This window comes from Schistocerca americana, chromosome 5 (genome assembly GCF_021461395.2).
Source record: "Schistocerca americana isolate TAMUIC-IGC-003095 chromosome 5, iqSchAmer2.1, whole genome shotgun sequence".
Classification (NCBI taxonomy): Eukaryota; Metazoa; Arthropoda; class Insecta; order Orthoptera; family Acrididae; genus Schistocerca; species Schistocerca americana.
The window spans coordinates 237795437-237815738 of record NC_060123.1 but is presented as its reverse complement, the minus strand read 5'-3'; the positions used below and the strand labels follow the sequence as shown (position 1 = coordinate 237815738).

General features: G+C 39.4%; 1 protein-coding gene across 1 annotated transcript in view; it reads left to right on the top strand.

The window, feature by feature from the left end:
* LOC124616289 (neural-cadherin-like) overlaps positions 1-20302 on the top strand; it is a 966400-nt gene that overhangs the window by 804749 nt on the left and 141349 nt on the right. The window contains exon 14 of the mRNA XM_047144591.1: positions 8118-8300. Within this exon, the coding sequence (XP_047000547.1) occupies positions 8118-8300 (183 nt within the window). The remainder of the gene's footprint in view (positions 1-8117; positions 8301-20302) is intronic.

Sequence of the window (20302 nt, the reverse complement as noted above, 5' to 3'; positions counted from 1 at the left end):
TAACTCGTATTGTAACCTGACGACATAAGTTTTATTAACGGTTTATAGTCACAAATTTGAATTTGCTGTTTCCTGTTTGATCACAGCTCAGAACGTTTCGAAGTGCCATGGTCGGCAATAAGAAAATACATTAAGATATTCGGAATGTGAATTAACAATCTTCATTACTTGCCAAACAGTCCAGACTGTTCACAATTGATACAGTATGCTCCCAGCGATCATGCGGTGATTAACACATTGTAAATTCAAAAGCAGTGTTATGAATATTAGGTCACAATGAGAAAGTGCATTAACATATTCCTAATTAGATATGACAATCCACAGTATCCACTTCTGTACACGCACAGCACCCATTCACCTTGGTGATCTGCACACTGCAGTTTTAGGAATAATACTCTGGACATCAATCCATGATGAAAATATCTTCAGCAACAGCTACAGACATACTCCACAAACCACCATACTGTGTTCAGCAGAGGGTCCCATATACAACTACTAGACATTTCCTTTCCTGTTCCATGTGCTAACAGAGCAAGGGAAAAATGACTTTCTATAAGCCTCCTTAAGAGCCCTAATGTCTCACATCTGATCTTTGTGGTCCTTACATGAAATACACAATGAAAGCAGTCAAATCGGTCTGAGTCACACTCAAATGTCAGTTTTCCAAACCCCCTTGATAGCAACCCACAGAACAAATGTCATCTTCCTTCCAGGGATTCCATAGCATTTCCATAATAGTTGTGTGCTGATTGACCCCACCAGTAAAAAATCTATCAGCATGCCTCTGAATTGCTTCAATATCTTCCTTTAATCTGACCTGATGGGGATCAAAAACACTCTTCTGATACATAAAAATGGGTCACACTAGTGTTCTATATGCTGTCTCCTTTATACATGAGCTAAGCTTTCCATAAATTCTCCCAATAAAATGAAGTTTTCCACACTAATGATGTGATACTCATTAACATGCATTAATACATTTTTTATTTAATCTAGTGGTTTGTGGTGCATACCATACAGTCAGTGCTGTTTGCACTCAATACCGTACAAGCACTATATTCATAGGGCTTGGTGATCTGCTCATCATAATTTTAAGAATAATATTCTGAATTCTGTCCAGAATGTGAAGCAATCCACAGGTATGATTATTAGTTTCCTTGTCTGCAGTACAAATATAAATGGAAATGTATCACAGATAAAACGATTTTTAACATCAGCCAAGGACGCAGCACTCACGCGACATGACAATCAGATCCTTTCTGGCTCTACAGGCTCTTTTGTTGGTTTTCACTGATCTCTCAACACATCTTGTTTAGGATTATCTTGAGTAAAATGATTTGAAATTTCATATCAAATAATAATTTCATATTGTCACATTGATGGAAATTAATATAAATATCATGTAACTAAATGTGCAAATACACATTAAAAAAATAAAAATAGTAATTCTATAATAGAGAGAAACATTCCACGTGGGAAAAATATATCTAAAAACACAGATGATGTGACTTACCGAACGAAAGTGCTGGCAGGTCGATAGACACACAAACAAACACAAACATACACACAAAATTCAAGCTTTCGCAACAAACTGTTGCCTCATAAGGAAAGAGGGAAGGAGAGGGAAAGATGAAAGGATGTGGGTTTTAAGGGAGAGGGTAAGGAGTCATTCCAATCCCGGGAGCGGAAAGACTTACCTTAGGGGGAAAAAAGGACAGGTATACACTCGCACACACACACATATCCATCCGCACATACACAGACACCTAAGGTAAGTCTCTCCGCTCCCGGGATTGGAATGACTCCTTACCCTCTCCCTTAAAACCCACATCCTTTCGTCTTTCCCTCTCCTTCCCTCTTTCCTGATGAGGCAACAGTTTGTTGCGAAAGCTTGAATTTTGTGTGTATGTTTGTGTTTGTTTGTGTGTCTGTCGACCTGCCAGCACTTTCATTTGGTAAGTCACATCATCTTTGTTTTTAGATATATTTTTCCTACGTGGAATGTTTCCCTCTATTATAACCATCTGTGTTTTTAGATATAAAAATAGTAATTCTAACATACAGTTCCAAACATCAGTGACATCATACCAGACCCAAAGATGCAACACATGCAAAATATCAAAATGGCAATCAATACTTGTAAATGTTTCCATGGCACTGAAATAATAATGAAATACACTCTCACAAAAAGAATAAACTATGACAGCCATGAGAAAATGGGATTCTGGGTGAGGAGAAACTGACATGCACTATAAGAAACGCAGAATGACAGTAATAATAAAATATTGATAAAGCAACAGATGACAATGATATCTTGCTAAAAATAATAAAAGACAACCAAATGTGAATTGCCATCCAAAACTGAGCAATATAGCACAAGTGCAAAGAGCGATAACAAAAAAATTTAAATTCTAAAATAAATCGCACAACACACCTAATGAAACATCCCAAAAATAACTAAACATGCAATCGACAACTTGAATTGAGCTATATAGCTGAAGTAGACAGAGTGATACCAAAAAAACTAAACCCTAAATGAAATTGTGTCACATTCAGAAAAAAAATCAGCCAAATATTTATGAGAGCGAAAATTATAAATATGATTACTGCTTGCTCACTTGCAACCGTGCCCTTAGGTTCCTGCTGAACCACACCATTGGAAATCATGAGGTATTCGAAATAAACAACAGTTACTGAGACAACCATAGTTAATATATAATAATGGACCACTTACATCCTTCATGTCAGAAACTCATGATGTCATACATAATGTCTTGGCTCAAAGCAAAGAACTGGAATCACACAGTAGAATTTACCCCAAAATTGCAGAAAGAGCTTACGTAACAAAATCCACCCTATATTAAATTTTCCAACATACTAAAAATAGAAAGCAGGAAACGAGAAGAAGAAAGCACAGGAAAAAGAAACTTTCTGATCCCTTACAAAAATAGGGATAGTCCAGTCACCTTGATAGCACATTAGATTCTACTGCAGATTTGCATAATAATAAGGCAGTCTTTCTGAATACCTGAGCTGGGAATTTTCCTATTAGCACTAGCTGGCTTGTAAAGAATACAATTAAATATTTTGTTTTTATACAGTGATTCAAGAATACAGTCCAGGTGACCAAGTTTAACACTTTGACTAACAACCACATATACCTTGCTGTTTCTTAGAATGCCGGCCATTTTTACAGTGGTTTTAGAAATTATATGTCCTTCGGAACACGATGAGACCAACTGAGCCCATCAATATAAATGATTTAATATTTAGAAATAGGAGTAAGTGTACTGCATCAAATGATGGGATTGGCAGTCAAAGTGTTATGGGTCAGGACTCAGCTAGTTTGTTTCCTAATACGGACTGTGTTCCATCTCATGCTTCTGGTAATTTTCTTTCTGCATCCTCAAATGTTTCTCCTTAGATAACTATGATGTGACTGTGGAAAAACAGCAGTTATTAAATAGTTTTAGAAACCATTGTTTGGGATCATTACTTGCAGGTGATTTATGAAAACTGATATCATGGTAGGGCAGGAAACAGTTTGCACTGCTAACAATTATGGGAGAGGAAGAACATGTACACCTGATGCACTTTAGGAAGATGCTGGGAGATGACAAATGAAAGCTCCCCAGTTTCAGCTCACAGACTGGCTAAGAGGTTTGTCCTGCAAGCACCTGTGGCTAACCTGATCCCCACATAGTTGATAGGATTGGTGGTCGTGGTCTCAGTGATGCATATACTGTACATCCATAGTCTAGCTAGAATTACATACAGAAGTTTTATAATACTAAAGGAGATGAGCTCTATCTACTTACCGAGACAGTGATGGAAAAAATTTCTGGTGTTTAGTTCCTTCAGCGAATTTGAATCAGGTCATTTAGGTGCGGTACCCATGGCAGTTTTGTATCAAATATGTGGCTCATAGAGCTCACAGGCTCATTTGCAAGTCAGGTAAATTAATTCACTACGAACTATAAAAAACAATGCACACAACCCCCTCCCCTCCCCCCTCCACTCCCACACTCACCTCTATCTACAGTACATACAAAATCTTTCTAGCCAACTGCCCAAACCTATTAATTTGAGTTGTAATTATTGAGTTGCTGTGGCAGGATAAGAAAAGAGAAGAGGGAAAAAAAACCTTGTAAACTTACTCACAAATAAAGAGCACCGCACTGGACCCCAGTGCATTGTACTTTATGATGTAGGTACACTTAAAATATATTCTTGAGGAACACCTTTGTCTGGCCTAAAACAATCAGATGGAACTCTACCAAGTATCTAAAAAGTCATTGTGATAGAAAGGAGTAAATCATACAGGCAGGCATTTATGGAAACTCAATTGATGGAGTTCTTCTAGAATACTGTGCCTGCAAGTAGCATAATACACGTTTTTGCTTCCCAGTCTCTAGCATCCAGTCCAAATGATGGATTTGACCATTCATGCCAAAATATTCTCTATAAATCTCATTAAAGTGATACTTTGGTTATTACTGAAGCTCATATGGTGATTCCTTGATTTGAGGGACATGACCAAAATTGTTTTACTCAATGAGTCGGGAAATTATCCTGTCTGTTGTATTACATTAAAAATTCAAAGAATACATCCTTTGATTTAGGTTGTGGGTGTCACAGCATGTTCTATGGGATTTGGTAGTGAGTAGGTGCAGCTCAGAGTTAAAGGCTCTGGCAAGAGAGCTGTCCAATCTGACATGTCGAAACCTGCTCTGAATTTTATTACAAAAGAAGAATACACCAAAAGAAACACAATGTCAGAATTTTAGCTGCTAGGGCATGCTGCAAGTATTTCTAAAAAATGTTGAAATTTGCCAAATTCCTAGTTCATCAGACAGCTGCAGAAATGGTCACCACTGCTGTAGCTGTAGCAGACAGCACTTGTGCAACACAGCAGACACATATCCCTGATAGATAGCACATCGGTAAACAGATAACATGGCAAAATGCAATTTAACTTATAAAGCAAATTACAGTTTACATTGATAGTTTCTCTGAAACAACTGTACAAAGTTACTGTTCATTTGAATTTGCTGCTCATATAACATCCATGGTAATTAGTGGCTGTCTTTGTGGTATCACTAATTGTTAACAATGGAGATAAAACTGAATTAATTTTCTTTGTGATCTCTTGGCAAATGCTTGCTAATAATACAGAACTATTACAAATGGTTGAAGCGATTTCATAAATTCACTGTAGCTCCATTCATTGACATATGGTCACGACACACTACAGATACGTAGAAAAACTCATAAAGTTTTGTTCGTCTGAAGCCGCACTTCAGGTTTCTGCCGCCAGAGTGCTCGAGAGCACAGTGAGACAAAATGGCGACAGGAGCCGAGAAAGCGTATGTCGTGCTTGAAATGCACTCACATCAGTCAGTCATAACAGTGCAACGACACTTCAGGACGAAGTTCAACAAAGATCCACCAACTGCTAACTCCATTAGGCGATGGTATGCGCAGTTTAAAGCTTCTGGATGCCTCTGTAAGGGGAAATCAACGGGTCGGCCTGCAGTGAGCGAAGAAACGGTTGAACGCGTGCGGGCAAGTTTCACGCGTAGACCGCGGAAGTTGACGAATAAAGCAAGCAGGGAGCTAAACGTACCACAGCCGACGGTTTGGAAAATCTTATGGAAAAGGCTAAAGCAGAATCCTTACCATTTACAATGTTACAAGCGCTGACACCTGATGACCAAGTCAAATGCTTTGAATTTTCAGCGCGGTTGCAACATCTCATGGAAGAGGATGCGTTCAGTGCGAAACTTGTTTCCAGTGATGAAGCAACATTTTTTCTTAATGGTGAAGTGAACAGACATAATGTGCGAATCTGGGTGGTAGAGAATCCTCACGCATTCGTGCAGCAAATTCACAATTCACCAAAAGTTAACGTGTTTTGTGCAATCTCACGGTTTAAAGTTTACGGCCCCTTTTTCTTCTGCGAAAAAAACGTTACAGGACACGTGTATCTGGACATGCTGGAAAATTGGCTCATGCCACAACTGGAGACCGACAGCGCCGACTTCATCTTTCAACAGGATGGTGCTCCACCGCAATTCCATCATGATGTTTGGCATTTCTTAAACAGGAGATGGATCGGTCGTGGTGGAGATCATGATCAGCAATTCATGTCATGGCCTCCACACTCTCCCGACTTAACCCCATGTGATTTCTTTCTGTGGGGTTATGTGAAAGATTCAGTGTTTAAATCTCCTCTACCAAGAAACGTGCCAGAACTGCGAGCTCGCATCAACGATACTTTCGAACTCATTGGTGGTGACATGCTGCGCCGAGTGTGGGAGGAACTTGATTATCGGCTTGATGTCTGCCGAATCACTAAAGGGGCACATATCGAACATTTGTGAATGCCTAAAAAAACTTTTTGAGTTTTCGTATGTGTGTGCAAAGCATTGTGAAAATATCTCAAATAATAAAGTTATTGTAGAGCTGTGAAATCGCTTCAATCATTTGTAATAACCCTGTATCTGTCTTTGTGCAGGTACCAGAGTTTCACAGTAATATGGATTCTTATTAATGTTTTCAACCTCACGAAGACAAAATATAAAGAATGAGGTATGCAGTTGGAATCACCTACTTCTCCTGACGACCTAAAAAAATTTTTTTTGTTAGCTAATTTCTTGAAAATGAGCGTTTGGCGTCATTGGCCAGGAGGCCCCTTACGGGGCAGGTCCGACTGCCTTGGTGCAGGTCTTATTACATTCGACACTACACTGGGTGACCTGCGCACTGGATGGGGATGAAATAATGATGAACACAACACCCAGTCCCTCAGCAGAGAAAATCCCCAACCCAGCCAGGAATCGAACCCAGGCCCCTTAGGACAGCAGTCCGTCACACTGACCATTCAGCTATCAGAGCGGACAATTTCTTAGAGTTTCATTCCAATGATGTCATCTTTTGTTATAAATTGTGGCAACATTAAAGAAACAGGAAGTAACTTGGATAATTCTGTGAACTGTAGTTCAAATGATGACTGATGTGCTAACTAAAGTCCAGAACAAAAACAAAGTACTTCCAAGTCAAAAGAAAATATGCACAGTAATAAGCTTTGACAAAGAAAAGGCTGTTAAAACAAAATTAATAAAAGGAAGGAGGGAGAAAACACCTCACCTTAAGTGGTGTGCAAAGCTAGTTTCATTATGTAAAATCTGAACACAATCTTATAAATGGAAGAAAGATTTACACAAAGTACAAAATATGTGCCAAAATGAATTTCATAAAAATGTGAAAGAAAAACTGCTCAAAAGATTTAGAGTTGCTTATGAGAGCCAGTGGACTGTTACTGAGGGAGAACTATGAGACTGGGTGCTCTGAATTGCAAGTGAGATGAACATTACTGATTTCCATGCTGCTTTGTCATAGTTAAACAGTTTCACCAACTTTATCTTCACGAACATCAAGGCAAATTAGGACCAAAAATAAGAAAAAGGACTGTTTACTTGCAGAAGTCTAGTAATCAATCATTCATTCAGGTTACCATTAGCATTACCCATTATGTTTATTTCAACCTTAGCGGTGATCAATCACTACCCTTTCATCTACATCTTCATATGAATGGGCTGTGGACACTCCTATCTTCTGCAGGGATGCATGCATACATTCCTAGTTGTTTGAACACTCTGACACCCTATCGCAGCCTGACTTAACTGCTAAATGACCTAGTCTTGATGTCACTTAAAATGTGTGTTGCTATTTGGAGCAGCAGATGAAACACTGCAGTTGACACCCTCACAATTTTTTAGCTCTGTGGGATCTAATCATCAATGAGTGACTTCAGCTGAATATAGCACACATATAGAAATTTATGGTATCTCTTTCCAGCCAAAAGGAGGTCATTATAAAGGCTACAGGTGATGTTACATGTAGTGTTAACATGAGATCCCCTGAAGGTGACTAAATGTTTGTCTTATATACTTATCTTGAAATGTGATCACAAATAATTAAGCCACTAAGTCATAAAATATGAAATACACAAAATATACTGAAATGGCGGAAAATTACACAGTGTTAGAATTACACAGTTGGTATTGTGAATTAGTACTAAAGTAAAGCATTTCAATTTTTGTATTTTTCGACAGAATAACGGAGCACAACAGCTGGCTTCAGAAGCAACAGTATATATTCTGCTGGAAGATGTAAATGATGAGATACCACTGTTCACTGAGAGAGAGCAAGAGACTGTTCTTGAAGGTGAACCTATTGGAACAAAAGTAACACAGGTCAATGCAATCGACAAAGATGGGACTTTCCCGAATAATCAGGTAAGAAATATTTGCAAATTGAAACAATTTAACTATGTTACCATGGAGATGATCATCATATGTGCATGGGAGGTGTGCATGCTTTTGTGAGTGAATGTGTGTGTGTTTGTGTGTGTGTGTGTGTGTGTGTGTGTGTTTCCTTTTCTGAAGAAGACTTTGACCAAAAGATAAATGTGTAACAGTCTTTTCATTGTGCCTGTCTGCAACTCAATATGGCATCTGTATGGTGAGTACAATCTATCTTGTTCCTTATATCGTAGAAAATTTTTAAAGAAATTCATACAAAACCTTGGAAAATGAAACCATTGATATTAGAGCCCAAATGAAAATTAATTATTTCTTTTCCTTCTACATTCCTTCCTACTCCACTGCTGACACTGGTGTCTTAAGATTTTAGATTTAGTCTTGTTTTTATCATCAAATGTGGGGCTGCTACTGTTTTTCTTATTAGAAACAGCAGTTTTTATCAATATCTGCCCAAGTTTTTTTGATTATTATTTCTGAAGAGAAGAACTGAAAATAATATACAGATATTTGAAAAATTTTACTACAAAATGAGGGGTCCTGACCCTCAGCAGTTTGGCAAAATAAGCTGTACAGCTTTTGGCTTGTCAGTATTATAAAAATTAAGATATTTATTATAATTATAGTCACAAATAATGTGTAGCACATCCAATATGGGATTCAGATGCTGTTGCATCTCAGAATAAAGAACATGTCATGAAAGACTTCGTTACATTCTTTCTTCCATCCTCCTTCCCTGAACAATTATCAAACAGAAGTTTAGTATGGAAAGTTCTGGCAGGACATAAATAATTTAAAAGTAAAGATAACAACTCATGGAATAATCCAATTTTTGAGCTAGAAGCACATGCACACGTGTGCGTGCCCACATGCGTGCACGTGATCCCCCTCCCCCCACACAAACACACACAGCTACATTGTGCTAGCTGAATCTAGCTTGTGTGTGTGTGTGTGTGTGTGTGTGTGTGTGTGTGTAGGTGCATTGCTTCTACTATTCAAGGAGAAGTTGTATAGACTCAGAAGTTCCAAGGTACATATATGCATATTGAGAAATAGAAAAAGACAAGAGCTCAAAGATTAAAAATATACACACAATGAACTATTTAACATCTTTACGTACAAGATTGTCACCAATCTCTCTCATAAGCTTGTATGTAGCAGTTGTGCAGCATGCTATAGACCCATATGCATAAGGAATCGTTTTAATACGCAAGCAACCATTGTATCATAATTGCAAAGAGTAAACTAAACTGTGGCAGCACAACACAGAAACATGGGACATATATACCTTGCCAGTAGGAGAGCAATTAATGTTCCTATAACAGATATCATGGGTATGAGTACGGCCATAATGATTCTGGCTGTGTACTGTGTGTATTCGTATGGAATCAGGATGACAAGTGAACACATTTGGGTGACATTACATGTGACAGTATAATTTGCTGGTAGAAAGTTGCACACAATCAGCACAAGATGGACTGGTAGTTGAATGCTGAACTTATTATCATTTCATGAGCAGCATTTAGGAGGGTGGAAACATTAAATAACAACATCAACAAGATCAGCCAAATGCTGTAATCCAGTCTTAAGATTACTGTTTTTCATTAAGTAAATAAATGTAAATGTCGTGTGACTAGGGCCTCCCGTCGGGTAGACCGTTTGCCAGGTGCAAGTCTTTCGATTTGATGCCACTTCGGTGACTTGCACGTCGATGGGAATGAAATGATGATGATTAGGACAACACAACACCTAGTCCCTGAGTTGAGAAAATCTCTGACCCAGCCAGGAATCAAAGCCGAGCCCTTATGATTGACAGTCTGTCGCGCTGGTCACTCAGCTACCGGGGGTGGACTTTTCATGAAGTGACCAAAGATAAGTAACCAAAACAGCACTTTCCCCAGCTAGGGAAACATACTTCCCACAAAATAATGCATTATCAGTTTTGACAGCTGGTTCAGTATGCTTGGCAACTCATCATCATATCTGTTCCATTTACACAAAGACACAGCAGATGCAGTGCTTTGCCCCCTGAGTGTGGACCCAAGAAGACTGGCGAGGTGTACTGTTTACAAACAAGTCAAGCTGTAGCCTGGAATGTAATTGTCATTTGATCATATGATGCAGTACTGGTTTAACTCTTGTCAGTACTGTGAAAAGATACCAATATGCCAACATATGAGATCACGTACAAAATGACAAAACATCAAGAGCACATACATGCATAAGTATTCCATTCAGTGGTTTATAATGCCTGGTTATACATTGTCAATCTGCTAAATGGTACTTATAACATGAGAACATCACTTATCTATGGTTAACAGCAGCTTGTCTCTGGTCTTAAGGAACATGGATGAGACATTCAAGAGCTTGCCTTTTCAGCAGTGGGCTGCATTGTTTTACTTAATGCTGGCGACTTGATTGATAGTATGGGTAGCTACTCTGCATTCCTAATTGCAATGCATGGGCATCACATACTGTGCAGAAGTTCTGTGTATTATCATCAAAGGAAAATCACAGATGGTAGGTTTACCTCCAATTTGTATCGTATGCTGTAACGTGTGGTTATGTTTTGGTGCACTCTTCCATCACTGTGCATCACATTGTTCCATGGATCTCAAATGTCCATAAACTTCTGGATATGAATTTACAACAATTTCTGTTACAATACCCTTAAACAGCTAATGTAACAAAATTTTATCCACAATTTTTGACACATGTGGTTTTGTATGAAGTGCATTACACAAAGTCTTTATTTCATATTTGTTGTGTAAACTAGTTTTGATCGACATGGATACATGTGAGTTAAGGGCAGATTTGCAGCAGGCCTGCTGCAAATGACAAATATTGACTAATAATAATAATTTTCCCTACACAAACGATTGTTTTATTTTATGTTCTTACTGAATTTGACTCCATTGTGGATGTTTACAGGGTTTATGTTACTGTATTATATTTATAATTACAGCTAACTAATTAGTTTTTGAAAAATTGTTTAAAGTCTTTTAACAGATTATTTTTGGGCAATGTTATGAAAAGGAAAGTTACCACTCACCATACAGTGGAGCTGTTGAGTCGCAGATAGGCTCAACAAAAAGATAGTTCCAAATAAAGCTTTCAGCCTGTAAGGCCTTTGTCAAAAATAGGTGATAGACACACACACACACACACACACACACACACACACACACAAACGCAACTCACACACACCTGACTGCAGTCTAAGTCAACTGTACCCACCCAGCAGTACCAATGCATGATGGGAGTGGCGACTGGGTGGGGGTAAGGAGGAGGCTGGGGCGGGGAGGGATACTAGGGAAAGGGTGGCGGACAGTGCAGTCCTGCAAAGGAGCACGCAGGGACGAGTGGAGAGGGTAGGGCAGCTATGTGTGGTCAGAAGGTTAGACGGAGGGCATGGGAGAGGTGGGAAGAGGAGGTAGCACAAAAGGAGAGAGGTAAAAAAGATTGGATGCGGTGGTGGAATGAGGACTGAAAATGCTGGAATGGGAACAGGGAGGCTGGATGGCTGAGGGGAATGTCTAACAAACGTTGAGGCCAAGAGGGTTGCGGGAACATAGGTTATATTACAGGGAAAGTTCCCGCCTGCGCAATTCAGAAAAGCTGGTCTTGTTGGGAAGGATCTATATGGCACAGGCTGTGAAGCAGGATGTCACGTTTGGCAGCGTGCTCAGCAACTGTGTTGACCCCTTGTTTCTTGGCAACAGTTTGTCGGTGGTCATTCGTGCAACAGGCAGCTTGTTGGTTGTTATGCCCACACAGAATGCAGCACAGTGGTTGCAGCTTAGCTTGTAGATCACATGACTGATTACACAGGTACCCCTGCCTTTGATGGGATACGTGATGTTTAGGATCAGACTGGAGTAGGTGGTGGTGGGAGGATGTACGGGACAGGTCTTGCGTCTAGGTCTATTGCAGAGGAATGAGCCTTGAGGTAAGGGACTGGGAGCAGGGGTTGTGTAGGGATGCACAAGTATATTGTGTAAGTTCGGTGGATGGTGGAATACCACTGTGGACGGGTGGGAAGGATAGTGGCAGAAATGTGACTGCTGCACAGCCTGTACCATGTAGATCCTTCCCACCAGCACCAGCTTTCCAGAATTGTGCCGGTAGGAACTTTCCCTGCAATATATTCTATGTTCCCATAACCCTCTTGGCCTCAACCTTTGTTAGTCATTGTCCTCAACCATCCAGCCTCCCTGTTCCCATTCCAGCACTATAGAGCCCTCATTCCACCATTGCACCTAGTCCTTTTACTTCTCTCCTTTTCCACTACCCACTCTCCCTACCTCTCCCCTGCCCTCCGTCCAAGCTCCTGCCTGTGCGTAGCTGCACTACCCTCTCCACCTCGCCCCTGTGTGCTCCCTAGCAGCACTGCACTTTCCACCACCCCTACCCTACTATCCCTCACCCTGCCTGTCCCAGCCTCCATCCAGCTGCCACTACCATCATGCACTGGTGCTGCTGGTTGCAGTGTGCCTACAGTTGCCTTAGACTGCAGCCTGGTGAGCATCAATTGTGTGTGTGTGTGTGTGTGTGTGTGTGTGTGTGTGTGTGTGTGTGTTTTTATTGTCTATTTCTGCCTAAAGCCTTATGGGCTGAAAGCTTTATTTGGAACAGTCTTTTCATTGTGCCTATCTTTGACTCAGCATCTCAACTAAATGGTAAGTAGCAACTTTTCTTTTCATAATACTATTACATTGCATCCTGGATTTTCCATTGTTTGATTATTTTTTGGGCAAATATATTAACTGTGGATGCATAGACTGTATGAAGATAGTGTTTGATGTAGAAAGGGTGATAGCTTTAATTAAAGAAACCACAGTGTAAGTATATAATACTGATATTCTGTTTACATGAAATGGAGCATTACCTCCATGAAAGACACTAGGGGCCATGTTAGGTGCCACCTTAGCAGAAACAAAAATTACCTCAGAATGTAACTGGTTGAATATTTTAGGAAGGAAGCCACAGAGACACACATTTAGCAAGGCAAATTGGATGTGATACACTCCGCTGAGTCCTTTTGACATCAAAGACAACATTCCTGATTACACAGATTACACTACCAGCATGGCACACCATGTGGCTACTTCATGAAGTTCTCATTAAGTTTCAGGGGCAGTGAATCGCACAAGTGAGGATTAACAGTTATGGTCAAGCTTGAGGCACTGTAATGGTTCAAGTATCGATCGCCTGCAAATAAATCACAACCTATCTCGTCAAAAGCACTAATATATGACAAACAATCTAGAACGCAAAAAACAACATAGTGCATGTTCCTGAATTTACTGATTGGTTGTTCAAACAATAGAAGAGAATTTCTCTTCAATCATCTCCACTGAAAAGCAGCATTCAGCTCTTGATTGCCATCAGACCTAGATTAGGCATCAAACAAGGTTTGTAAATGAAAGCAGACAGGAAGGAGGGCACAGCATGTTATATTGGATAGAGCGTCATCAGGAGAAGTAAAAGTAGCATCAGGTGTGCCCAGGGAAGCGTGTTAGGACCCTAGCTGTTTGCGTTGTTTATTAACGATCTTTCAGACAATATTGATAGTGACCTCAAACTTTTTGCAGATGATGCTGTTATCAATAATGAAGTACTGCCTGAAAAAACTACACAAATATCAGTCACGTTTCGATAAGATTTAAAAGTGGTGCAAAGACTGACAACTTGCTTCATATGTTCAGAAATCTAAATTTTTGAGCTTTTAAAAAAGTAATAATAATAATAATAATAATGCTTCGTATCCAATGACATCAATATCAGTGAGTTACACGATTGTTAACTGGTCAATTCATACAAAAACCTGGTTGTAATGATCTGCAGCTATATGAAATGGAATGCTAATATACCGGTAGGCTCAGTCATAGATAAAGCAGGTGGCAGACTTGGGCTCATTGGCAAGGGAAGATATCATCGTTATACAAAGGGAGCACGAGCAGCTGCGTGCTGCGTGCTGCGTGAGCGAGTCCATCGCGTCCGGAAAAAAAAAGACGCAAATTATTCAGTGACAGCCTACTTACAAAATTTCAGCAATCAGTATTAGGTGAGGTATCGTTCTAGAGACATTCTTCAGGTCCTGTGCATTGCGTGGAGAGAAAATTAGATTAAATATAGCAAGCACAGAGGCATTTAAGCAATCCTTCTTCCCGCGCTCCATACACAATTTCAACGAAAATGGCCTCGCTACCATCGCAGCGATACGTCGTTTGTGCGATCGATCGCTTCGTAGATCGCCATATTTGGGCAAATCGCTGTAGTCAGTCGGTCGCGGATCGCATGGAAATCCCAGGCAGTATGATGTATAGCATGCGATTCGTGCTTGCAGTACGACAAGACCACCTATAATAAATATATTGTAGGTGGTCTTGGATTGCCTGGCTTTTTAGCACTTAACGATATGTGACAATGTGGCTATTCGTTTCTCTAGTTATTAGGTGTGTTTGTGCAGTTTTGTTTCGTTTTGCTTTCCCACGTGTGGTAAGAATTTCATACTTTACAATAATTGTAATTATTTATAGTTATTCAGGGACCACGAATTACGCTGAGAAGTGAAGTGGAGATCGGAGTTGTCATTTCTGTTGAAAGTAATACAAAATAAATCCACCGATTTCGCAATGATTAGCATTTTTGAAGCTTGTCCCGTAGAAGTGGTTCAAATGGCTCTAATCACTATGGGACTTAACTTCTGAGGTCATCTGTCCCCTAGACTTAGAATTACTTGAACCTAACTAACCTAAGGACATCACACACATCCATGCCCGAGGCAGGATTCCAAACTGCGAGCATAGCAGCAGCGCTGTTCCGCACTGAAGCGCCTAGATCCGTTCGGTCATAGCGGCCGGCGCTTGTGCCATAGAACTGATGGGAAGTTCAAAGTAATAGTAATGATAGACTGGGCTTAGGGTTGCCAACCTTAACAGGAGCCACAACTGGACAATTCAAAAATGTATTATTATTGTATTACTGTTATTGCTATTATTATTATTATTACTATTCACAACAAATTAAACAATAGATACATTATAGCTGCTACAACAGGAAGCATGCATTTATTTAACACGATAGACTCCCTACTCATTGTTAATACTGCGAAACCAGCCATTTCTGTGAGGCTCTAGTTTCTTCTCTAGTTTTATCTTTTAAGTTTTACTTTTTTTCGACTTCACCATTTTAACAAGTTCTTTCCCGTTGTTGTTTTTGACAAATTTAGCAATTTCTGCACATAGCATATGGTAGTTAAAATTCACAAATAGTTCAGGTTTCACCATTTCCACTTGCAGCCTGCTTCTTTCATTGCTCCAGATACATAGCATCACACTGAAAATCCCCTCTACAAACGCATTGGACGAAGATACTTTTACCACAAGTTGAGCAACTTTCAACAAATTATGTGCTTTGAATCTCTTAAAAAATATCACCCATTTGTTTGAAATGTTAGCGTGAGGCAAGTCTTTAATGAATGGCAAGACCTCATTCAGTGCACATATTTCATAAAATAGTTCGTCACCGTTTATAATTATGTTGAAATAATCTATAAGTTTCATTACGTTCTCCATTTTAAGGGCCCTTCAAGATTTAACTGAGAGATAAGCTTGAATGCGAATCTTCACTGAAGTCAAACCATGTTTCCATATATTGCATAGTCCTAGTATAGACTTGCTGAGCTTCTCTGATAAATTTTGCTCTTCATATTGCAGACTTTTTTTCAGCTTTTGTAATACCTCGAATCCGAAGAAATGATTTCTTTGTCTATAAATAGTTTATGTATGCAATTTCAGGAATACAGAATATATTTCAGTTATCTGTATATAATCACTTTCAACATGTTTTATGGTTGTATTAAATAAAGGCATAACATTGTGAGCAAAATAAATGTAAATCTCTGGGAGTGTTACTTCATCGTCCACTTCACTGTCGTTTTCATGGGCTACGAATGTTCAGATAAGTTTGGCAATATTGTCTTCACCCTGGATCAGAAAACAGGGCTTTAACAACGGCCAGTTCTGGAGCAATCTGTCTACAGCAGAAAAAAACTGAAAAAGCGTGTACGAGCGTGCTTGAATAGTGTGGAGTACTCTGACTGCAGGAACTCCAAAAAGTTCTTCAGCTCACTCACCTTCTTAGCGCTTAAAGAAAACTCATTAAATACCTTAACCGCTAACGATTCAACATAGTGTGACAGTAGTTTTAGTCCATATTTCTCAGTATTATGCAGCATATGTATGTCGCAATGTCCTACAATAATATGTGGTGTTTCAAACATTTTTTTTCAAATCCATGAAAACAGATTAGTTTCTCCGTAATTGACCAACAGTTGTCCGCACCATAAAAAATCAGTTGCGATCCTGAAAGATGCTGTTAATGATGCTCTCTTTAAGCTTCTTGGCTATAGAAATTGATATTTCGTCTGCATCTTCGTAAACAATCCATAACAGCTGGAGTCGTTCCCATTTCTTGGTCGAAGTATCGGATAGCAACTGGAAATAATTTCATATTTCCTTTATTTGAAGCATAACATGCGATCGAGAATGGAGTTGTACCATATTTTTTCAGAATTTGTTGCAGAGAATGTGGAGCCAATATGTTCTCTACTACAGCTTCAGTTTTAGTCCTGTCACAGTGAATTTTGGATGATAGTTTCAAATCTTGAGACAAAATGTGAGATAGGAGAGCACTTCCACAGTCTTGTGAACGGCAGCTGTGATGTCATTGTCACTCCATTATATGTTAATATTAATTCCGTAGCTGATACTTCCTCACCAGTTCCCGCTGGCACGAATTACCTTCGAACAGTATGAGTCTTGGTACTGGCATGATGGCTTACAGATTTCACGAGTTGTAATGCGCTGTAAAACTTACACGGCATGTTTTACAATATTCGGGATAGTCAGCTTCTTTCGAATGCCAGCCCGAATAGCCAGTTTCTTGTAGCCGTTTGTCACTGAAATGACACTCACGGGCGCTGTTTTCGAGCCTGCTGTATTTGAGAAGCTCACTATAATACGATGTTATGTACGTACACGTAACACTCAGTCACTACAACGCCATTCTTAAACACTTCAGTTTCAAAGTAAACGCATGCCGTGTGCGGTTCACCTAGTACAGCCAATACAAAATACTTCACTACATCAATCAGCCGCGTGCAACAATGGGTATACAGGGCGCATACAGTTGTTCCACTGCGGTATTCCATTTAAGATTAGTGAGTTATTCCATCTGGTGATTTTCAGTTATTTATCAAACAATCAAATTCATTATTAAAGCTTTAAACTTCGAAACAGAATGATGTCCCGTAATGTTAAGTGGACATTTTAATTTAAATGTTCAGGGCAAATCTTTTACGCACCTATACTAAAGTCCCTGGTCAGTTAATATACTACAAGAAAAAAAACTCCCCTTAAACAGTTTATAACAAGAGTTACGGTAACCAGTATTACTCCTGTAGCAAAACAATGGCAGTAGATATCGCCACTCGAGTGTCAATAGCGTCATATGGTTACATCCACTATGTGCGCATTCTCGGCCACAGAGGCGGGTTCATTACACTTAATAATTCAGAACTAAACATGAAGAAATTGAACTGTTTTGTACATTCAGAAACACTCGGCATTACATAGGCTATATATGATGGAAAAACTGTTTAATAAACGATAGTTATAAATTGTGAAAATGTGATGTTTTGCTTTGTTACTTGCAGTCGGTTTTAACAGGAAACCTGTAAACGGTAAACGGCGCGAATTTAAAGACTTTTCCATCTACAGATTAGAACCAGGATGGCAGTGCATTTAAAACATATACAGTTTGTTTTCTTATTCTGATGACGCTCTGCCCGCTGATAATGGCCTGAGTCAACAGATTTACTATTAATGGAACGATTATAGTGATATTCGATTGAAGTCTTTTCAATCATTATTTGGGCTTGGTAAGCATAAGGGAAATGAGACACACTTCTGGTCACAGAACCAGAGCATTATGTGGATCAGGCATTCCTCAGACAAGAATATGGACACTGTCCTCTTGTATTATAAAAATGGAATTCATGGGCTGTAACGTAGGATCACTAGCATGATGTGGGGCTATAGAAAGCACCACAGTGCTAAAAATTATGAATATGTGAATTGCTGAAAGTTCAAGCTGTGCGACCAAAATTGTCTTGGGCTCCGTTATTTCAAAAGTGAGCATATATGGTAGTGCATACATATCATAGACTTGAGAAAAGCTATCGTCTTTTACGATTACTTGAAATACGTTCGAACTTTGAAGCCGTCGTGCATCACAACAGTCGATAGAAACACAACGAAACTTTGAGGCATGCTCTCAGTTGAGTTTTCCAGCTCGTAGTAAAATTATAGGTCTATATTTACTATTGCAAAAATAGGAAAATATGAGTGCTTCAATGTACACTAAGGGGTTTCCTGAGTCACTTCCGTTTCTGACGTTAGCTCACATGCCAAAAACATCAGGTGTAAGTAGTGAAACTCTAGAAATGTTAAAAACCTACAAAAATAATTTTGTCTTAAAATTGTTAACTGCTCTACTAGAAAGTTCGAGGAATTTAAAAATGTAGCGAATGGGCACTAGTAGTTCTATCAGATGCTGTGAGAGCATCTCTTTAAACTGCTTCATACCGTTACGAACTATATAAAGCCACCTGCGGTCAAAGGATTTTTTTCCTCTTTGCAGTGTCCTTCGTTGAACCATCATCGCACGTTAGGGACACTGCAAGAAAGTAATTCACGTTTATATTGTGAAATTCTGAAAATTCGTATTTTCTGACATGTTCTCCTTGGTGATCTTTAAGTTCAATTTTGGATTGTTACTGTACCGTGGTCATCAGCGCAACTGTGAAAATCTTCATCACTGCTGGCCTCAACTGTTTTTCAGTGAATATAAAATAGGTATTTACAGTTGTTCCAAATAACCCCTCTTTGGAGATGGAATTATTAAAAAAAGTTTAAAAAAGACATAAAAGAATTATTAATCATCAGCAACAAGACAAGCTATGCTTATGTTTTCATGAAATTATTAGGGATTTCATATCTTGGCATTCAGAAAAGAAGTTTCCAAAGGTAAATTTTCGGATCCAAAATCGTCAACAACATAAACGATATCTAGAGGCCAGTAACTTCATTTACTTCAATTTCTTGCTAAAACTACTTCAAATGGTTCAAATGGCTCTGAGCACTATGGGACTTAACATCTGAGGTCATCAGTCCCCTAGAATTTAGAACTACCTAAACCTAACTAACCTAAGGACATCACACACATCCTCGCCCGAGGCAGGACTCGAACCTGCGACCGTAGCGGTCGCGCGGTTTCAGACTGAAGCGTCTAGAACCGCTCGGCCACACGGCCAGCGCTAAAACTACTGCTCGTCAGTTGCAGAAGAAACACTTGTATTACGCAAGCCATGGTGCCAACAGTAAAAACAAGATAAATGCAGATCGTTTTAAGTTAGTCCACTGTTTCATGTAAATCCATTTTACGGTACTGATTTTTACACCGTATTCAAAAGGAGAAAAACCTAAGATACGCTTTGATCCTATTTTAAAATCTGAAGTCAGCTGTGAATTACAAACATAAGGCCAATATACACAGACGCAACGATCACAGCAGATACGTAAAGCACATCCAGCGATTTTATTAACGGAATGAGCGAAAGTTCAAACACTTAACAACACGTATAATATGCAGAAATGAACCAGGTCACGCATACAATCGTCTAATAGGGCATTTCGGCCTTGCCTCTGTTCTCACATCCTTTCGTAACACATGTGGAAACTCTCCGGACTTTTTGGGATAAAAAAAAACGATAAAGATACGTCGAGTAACGCTAAAAAGCGCTGATTATACGCTGAAGAGCCAAAGAAACTTGTACACCTGCCTGATATCGCGTAGGGCCCCCGCGACCACGCAGAAGTGCCGGAACACGACGTGGCATAGACTCGACTAAG